At 54.2% G+C, this 7,633-nt stretch overlaps 1 protein-coding gene across 1 annotated transcript; it reads right to left on the reverse strand.

The window, feature by feature from the left end:
* Window positions 1-1,900: 1,900 nt before the first annotated feature.
* Window positions 1,901-7,430, reverse strand: LOC141548618 (transforming growth factor beta activator LRRC32-like). The gene is made up of 2 exons (XM_074277625.1): window positions 7,210-7,430; window positions 1,901-4,842 (listed from the first exon to the last, which is right to left on the reverse strand). The coding sequence occupies exons 1-2, from the start codon at window positions 7,345-7,347 to the stop codon at window positions 2,908-2,910; spliced, it is 2,073 nt and encodes a 690-aa protein (XP_074133726.1). The 5' UTR covers window positions 7,348-7,430; the 3' UTR covers window positions 1,901-2,907.
* Between the last annotated feature and the right edge of the window lie 203 nt (window positions 7,431-7,633).

The raw sequence follows: 7,633 nt of genomic DNA on the forward strand, positions 1-7,633 counted from the left end.
GCCCTGAAGTCAGGAGGCCCTGACTTCAAATCTGGTCTCAGACATTTAACACTTCCTAGCGGTGTGACCCTGGGCAAGTCACTTAACCCCAAGTGCCTCAGCAAAAAAAAAAAAGTAAAAGAGATGATCCTGGACAAGGGGCCATGATTCTGGGGACAGCCAATTTGAGGTACCAAGGACTCTAGGGTGCCCATGTTAAACCCTTTTAAGATTCACACACAGAAACTAGAAGACTTGCTGTTTTCAGTGGACACTTCCCCAATCACCATAAATGTGGGTTTTGTCTACACTTCCATTGCCAGAGGTCTTTTTAAATCGAGACTGGCCAATCCCTGAATCCCAGAGCTGGCAGAGCCTCGGTGGTCATATCTTGTCCGGTCCCGACCCAAATAAGAATCCCCTTTACCCAACGATATCCAACAAAATGGCATTCATTCTCTGCTGGAAGACCCCACCCCCAGCCCCTTCCCAGCAGTCCCCTCTACTTTGCCATAGCTCTTGTTGTTAAGCAAGTTTTCCTGACACTGAACCTAGATGAGATCCCTGGCAACATTCAGCCTTCTGGAGAGCTGCCACAGTATACAATCTGTGGGATTACAAATTTACCTTGCTCCCCGCGGCCTCCCCTTTGGTGTGAATTTTCTGACGTCAATGAGCTCTGAGAGCCCATCAAAAGTCCAAGGTGGGTTTGGGTGACTAAGAGATCTCTGCTCTGCCCTAAGGTCTGAGACTGGCCCGAAGGCTTCCCCCTCATCCAGAATGTCAGGCTCCGGGCAGATGGCGACGTCCCTTCCAACCCTAACTGATGTTCTGTGATTCTATGAGAAGGGCACCAGAGAACCCCCAAGAGGCTAGGCATGGGGGCAGCAGCTGCCGCCTCACTTGTCTGGACTGAATCGATGGGGTGAGGAGAGACAGAGAGGTGGGAATACGTGCAAATGCAGGAAGACAGACAGGGACAACTGAGCAGCTCGGACCTCTTTCTCCTTGGCAAATGAAGACTGTGGCTCGGAGCCATGGGGTGGAGACACAGCCTGGGCACCAGAGGCATGGAGTCTCCCAGCCACTGTATATGGAAGAGATGTACATATGGCTGTGTACTGGATATGGATACACACACACACGCACGCACGCGCACACGCACACACACGCACACACACGCACGCACACACACACATCCTGGGAGACAGGGCTCACAGGAGCGGATGGAGGGCTGCCTGATGCCCTTGTTGTCTCCCTCATTAGAATGTCAGCTCCTTGGCTGTAGGTGCCGTTTCTTTTGCCAGTGCCTCAAACAGTGCATGGCATACAATGGGTGCCTAATAAATGTTTGCAGTTAATTGATTTTAACAGGCCAGTCTGTTTATCTCCATAAACCAAATCCCCTTGGCTACTCCCAAGGTCAGTGGGGAACCCATTTGGTAACTGGGTTCCCCTACTCCTCCTCAAAAGCATCTCTACCCCAGAGTTGGCAGCTGAGACTCTGAAATGCAAGGGGAGCCACTTCATCTAACAGAGGAGCCGCTAAATGAGAAGAGAACTCCCAAAGCTTCTGGGTATTTCTGACCAAGGGGGTACTTCTTTCTCGAGAGGGAAGAGATGGAGCCAGGAAGTATTAAGTGTCTGAGGTCAAATTTGAACTCAGGTCCTCCTGCCTTCAGGACTGGTGCTCCATCCACTGCGCCACCTAGCTGCCCTCACCCATAGGTATCTTAAACTCAACCTATCCCAAACAGATCTCATTGCCTCTCTCTTCCTAAGTTCTCCATGGCTGCTGCCTTGGTCACCCAGGCTCATAACCCGGGTAGCATCCTCAGTTCCTCACTTCTCTCTCATCTGCCCGATCCAATCCAAGGCCTGCTGGTTTTATCTCTCTGACACATAATGGACACTATGGAAATAGTGGTATAAATAAATGTTTATTGTAAATACGTAAATATTTTTATTTCTTGTCAATATGTAAATAAATGCTGATTGACTGACTTGAACCAAGAGAAGATATAGGATAACCATGGGGGTCATCCTGGAGCTGAAAGGGGAGCAAGGGACAAAGCCATGATATAGAGACGCAAAAAACCTCTGACTTGGCCCCTCTCCCCTCCTGCCACCAGCTATGGAGACTGGAGCAACGCTAAGGACAAAGTCTTCTCAGTTGGGGTGTGGGGAACCTTAAACTTACAGAAGCACTATTAGGCTCAAGATCTGGGGCTCACTGCAAGCTGGAGCCTCAGTTCTCCAGCAGCTCCAGCAACTTCTGCTTTCTGAAGTGGGAGGAGTACAGAAAGGGGGACAATATGCTTTTCCCTTTTGAGGAAGCTCTGTATAATGTGAGACCATATAGGACTCTGGCCAGGGTGAGACTCGTCAGGGAGGGAGGAAGAGATTGCCCCGTTTTGGGGGCTCCTGGGAAGCTTTTGTGATCTGCAGTCATCTCGTGTTCGGTGTCCGATTAGTCTGAGTGCTTAGAGGGAGCCGAGGACCCTTTGGAATGTTTTGTGTGTTTTTTCTGCAGAGTCCCTAAACTGAGCCCGTTCTGAGGCTTCTGGGATGGGAGGGGAGGAACCAAAGAGAACCCCTCTTCTCTCCAAGACTGAACTTGGCTTCGGTGGTAAGGGTCCCAAGAACCAAGCAACGCTCCAAAGAACCAAGCAAGAATGAGTTTCTGAATGGGTCTAGAGGGTTTCTGATCAGCTAGATTTAGTGGGAACTCACGTCATCCTCCAGAGGGTCTCCCAGCCCTCCCAGAAGCATTTGTGTTAGGGGGCTCACCGGATATACAAGAGCTCAAATGAAGGCTCCAATTTGATCCCTTGGAGGCCTTCAGTGTGACAAGGGAGATAAATAAGTGTGGACAGGAACAGGAAGCAGCCTGTATTGCTGATCTTCATGAGCCTTTCCTGCCTGCCTCTACTTCTGCTCTGGCTCCCTTCTCTCTACCACACTCTCCCTACCCAAAGTGGGCTTATCTTCTGGCTCTGGCTTTGGGCGGGCCCAACTCTTCCTAAGCTGCAAGGCCCAAGGCAGCCTCTGACTATTTTGCAGCAGGGTGGTCGCTCCACAGCTGCTGAGGAACAGGCCAATGACAGCCAGAAGCACCCACCCAGCCTGAGTGCCCCGCCACTGCCACCGGTTACAGAGGTGACTGTGATCCCTGGCCAGGGGCACCCTGGAGCCCCGCTCCCCGCCTGGGTACACACACCAGGCTTCCTCTGAGTCTGGTACGCTCACGTTGGCACTGGCCAAAGTAGCCAGCCAGCCCAAGCTACAGCAGAGAAAGGGGTTGCCTGCAATGAACACAGACCTAAGGTGGGCACCCAGGACCTCCGTGTCCAAGGCCTGGAGGAGGTTTCTGCGCAGGTCCAAGCTATGCAGAGATGGGGAACAGTTGAGGCTCCGGGGCAGGCTAGCCAGCTGATTGTCCGAGAGGTCCAAGACTTGCAGTTCCCAAAGGCAGGGGAGCCCCAGATGGGCGCTTGCCATGCCGTTCCCTCGAAGGGAGAGCTCGTGCAAGGAATGCTGCAGGCCCCAGAAGTCACCGGGGCCCAGCGCTAGTCCTGTGTTGCCCGAGAGATCGAGAGAGAACAAGAGTGCAGGGGCAAACCGGGTGGCACACAGCTGCCTCAGCCCATTTTTGCTCAGGCTCAGGTGCTTCAGGTGGAAGGCAGAGCCGAAGGGCTGCCGGAGCCTCTGGAAGGGCCCATCCTGGCCCGCCTCAGGCCTCGGGCATAGCTGCACTTCATTGTCTCCCAAATCCAAGGCTTTGAGACTGGGCAGGATTTCAAAGACCCAGCTTGGAAAAGTTTGAATCTGATTCCCCTGGAGATCCAGAGACCTCAGAGACAGAAGAGGTGGCCCAGGGCTGGGCTGCTGAACTGACATGTTCTGGAGACAGTTCCAGGCCATGCTGAGTCTCTGGAGAGCAGACAGGTGGCTAAGGAAGCCCACTGGAAGCCTGTCCAGTTGGTTCCTACTGAGGTCAAGGTCAGTGAGCTCAGGCAGGTTGGCTGCTGGGTCAGAGGCACTCTGGTTCGGCACCCTCTCTGGCTCCCAAGGGCCGGCGTCCTGAGGTGAGGGCGGGCTGTGAGGCCCTAGGGAGGACAGGTGGTTGTCTGAGAGGTTGAGATGATGGAGATGGGGCAGGGCTAAAGGCGCCGGCATGGCCCTCAGCTGATTGTGGCTCAGGTCCAGCACCTGGAGCTGGTAGCTCCCATTTCCCTCGTCAGTGGCAAAGAACTGCAGGGCATTGAAGCTCAGATTGAGTCTCCGCAGGGCCCTGAGGCTGAAATCTGAGATGCAGTGCAGGGAGTTTCTAGCTAGGGAGAGTTCCCGCAGCTGCAGCAAGCCTTCAAAAGCCCCAGCTTCTATTTGCAGGATGTAGTTGTCACTGAGGTCAATGTCCAGCAATTTGGGGGAGCCCAGGAAGGTACTGCGTGCCAGGCGGGTGATGAGATTGTTGGAGAGATCCAGGCTCCACAAGGAGCTGCGATTGGCCACGTAAGAGGAGATCATGTCACTCTCCAGGCGATTGGCGGAAAGGTCCAAGAACCGCAGGTGGCGCAGAGGCCATAGTGCCTGGCTGTTGGACATGTAACGCCGGTTCAAGGAGTTGCCCGCCAGAATGAGGGCGTGGAGCCGGCGCAGGGGCAGCAGGGAGTCCGGGGTGAGCCCCTCTAGCTGGTTCCCCCGGAGGTCCAGGTGACGCAGATTTGGCTGTTCTCTCGTGGCATTGTCCTGTAGGACTCGCAAGTGGTTGTGAGAGAGGTCAAGATGCGCTATGGTTAAAGGCAATGCTGCTGGGAATGTGCGAAGGCCCAGGCCCTGGCAGGATGCCTTCAGCAGGCCCTGGAAGAGAAGAAGTCCTGAGGATCTGAGGGGATAGAGACAGGGCCGGGGATGGGGGGTAGGGGGCAGGGGGTCAGCTTTTCCCTCCTTCTATGCAGGGCCAGTGGTGAGAAAGGACTTCAAGGCTGCTCCTGGTCCCCTTGCTTCCTGGCAGACCCTCAAGTTGGCTCAGAAGAGGCAGAGCTGAGCACAGGCCAGCCGAGGATGTGCAGCGATGGATAAGGCCCTGAGCCTGGAGTCCAAAGGCTGGGGGTGCAGGCCTGGCTGAGGCACTCCCTAGCTGAGCAACCCTGGCAAGCCAGGCCGGCTTTTAGAGCCCACTTTCCTCATCTGTAAACATACTCGTGCTCAGAAATGTGAGCTGGCCTTATCAGTCCTGTTGCTGCTGTTCAGACTTGGCAAAGCCAGGGAAGGCCACCTGGATGGGGCACTGGATGAAGGGGTCCAAGACTGCGGGTCCGAGGGAAAGGGGCTGGGCCGGCCTTTGGGGCCTAATCGAGGGGGCTGGTGTGATAAGAATGAGTTCTCATCACTGCCCAAGAACCTCCTTTTGGCGCTCCCCTTTGACCTTGCGTGGTTCAGAAGCTGGAGATGAATTGCTGAGCCCAGTTTTTCTGCCATGCTGAACATGATGACTCCCCCAGGTTGGTGACTGCTTGCCACCTCATCTGGACAAAGGCTGCCCCCTTTGACAGTTGACCTTGACGGCTAGAGGGAGAAGGGCAGTGGAAGCAGAAACCAGCTTTGGGGGCAGCCCTGGTGCCCCCTTGGGGCTGGCCTCTGGTTTCCCCAAGGATCCTCCAAGGATCCACAGTTTCATTGACATGGACTATGGGCCCCCTCCCCCCCAAGCCAATTGCTATGGTTTGTGACCCCATCCTGGGGGACCCCTGAACGTGGGGGTCAGGAAATTGCGATCTGTTACGAGTGCATGTTTGATTTGCACGTCAGTGCTATGAAACTGAGGTAGCATAAGGTCACATACCTAACCAGGATCACAGAAAAAATTCTTAGGTGAAAAGGGGTCATTGAATAAAAAAGTTCAAGAAGCCCTGCTCTGGCTGAGGAGATGGCTGGGAGAGTTGCTGGGGCAGTCCCCCCAGAAGGAAGCCAGTGGGAAGGTGACTGTGAATCCTCTAGCCATCATGGGGCTGTTTTGCCAGCCTGCTAGGGCCTTTCCTAGCTTAGTTGGCCCAACTTCAGAAGAACCAGAGGCACCTCTGCTCAGGACGAGGCCCAAAGCCTCATCTGTCAAATTCTCAGCCCAGAATTCAATAGGCTGACCGTGGGGTCGGCCCTTCCCTTTTGCTGCCATCCACGCTCTGCTTCTGCCAAGGTGGTCTCCTTGAGGCCACCAAGCTCTTTCCCAACTATTTGCCCCTACGTTGGCCCTCTCTCCCTGCTCCCAAGTCCCACACGTCCTTCAAAGCTCAGCTCAAAGCAGTCCTTCTCTGAGATGTCCTCTACGAGGACTCCTGCCATTTGACACTGACTCGGTGGTTCTGTGTGTGTACCTGGGCTCACCAGCAAGATCACAGACTTCTTGAGGGCAGGAAGAAGATTTTTGATTTTTTTTTTCCTCTACTCCCCTGAGTGCCTAGCACAGAGCCAGGCGGGTTGAAGGAGACACTTGAAGTGTTTTGGAAATCTCAAAGCCCCCTGCAAATGCATGTTGCTCTCTCCCATAAGAAAGGTTTCATGAATGGGATGTTTTCCAGTACCTTAGTGAACAACTGCCGGAATGGAGGAGGGATGGAGGAGAAATGGAGGAGAGATAGAGGAGGAATGGAGGAAGGATGGAGGAGGAATGGAGGAGAGATAGAGGAGGAATGGAGGAGAGATAGAGGAGGAATGGAGGAGGAATGGAAGAAGGATGGAGGAAGGATGGAGGAGAAATGGAAGAAGGATGGAGGAAGGAACCCAGGTTTGCTGTAGGAGCCTCCTGAGGCCCAAGAGGAAGCAGGCCTAGGAGAGGTAGTGCCACCTAGTGCCCGGAGTGCTAAAACTAGAGTCACTTCAGATTCCACTTCTGACACTCACTGTGACTCTGGGCAAGTTACTCCTATACCTTGAGCCTCAGTTTCCTCATCTGGAAGTTGTGAGACTTGAATGAGGTAATGCTCTTTGGACACTTGAAAGTAATCTGTCAAGGATGGGATTAACTTTTCACCTAAGGCAGGAACCCCACCCCAGTCCCAGAGCAAACAAGGCTTCTTCCCAGAATTCTTGTTCTCCAAAGGGCTACAAGGCAGATTTCCCCCTACACTGTATGTGCTCCAAGGGATCCTCACCCCAATCCTCCTGGTTTTCCATCCCTGGCTGACCCAGGAAGGGCAGGGACCACGGGCACGAAAGAGTCAGCCTTACCATCATCAGGCAGCCGGGTGGCAGAGAGGCTGAGTGTCCACTGATGCCTTCAGGGCTTGGATGCAGCAGAAGCAGGAGCAGGCTGAGCCCCAGGGAGCTGGGCCCTGTTCTGGAGGCTTCCTGGGGAGCCATGCTCATAGCCTCCTTCAGTTCTTCTCGCCCATGCCTGGAGCAGCCAACTATCTTAAGGTTGTGGGGACTTTAAATAGGCCCTCAGGAAGTCTCACTATAGGTCAGGGAAAGTCAGAAACCACCAAGTCCCTCTGGGTGGAGGATAAGGAAGAGACATGGAGAGGAGGGAGGAAATGGGGCCTCTGGGAGTCCCATCTTGAGGCTTGGGGATCAGGCAGCCACAACTGGGTATCCCTTACTGTCAGAGGAGACAGAGCTAAGCGAGGGACAGACAGGCTGGCAAGGAGTTAGG

Source organism: Sminthopsis crassicaudata, chromosome X, assembly GCF_048593235.1.
Source record: "Sminthopsis crassicaudata isolate SCR6 chromosome X, ASM4859323v1, whole genome shotgun sequence".
NCBI classification, from domain to species: Eukaryota; Metazoa; Chordata; class Mammalia; order Dasyuromorphia; family Dasyuridae; genus Sminthopsis; species Sminthopsis crassicaudata.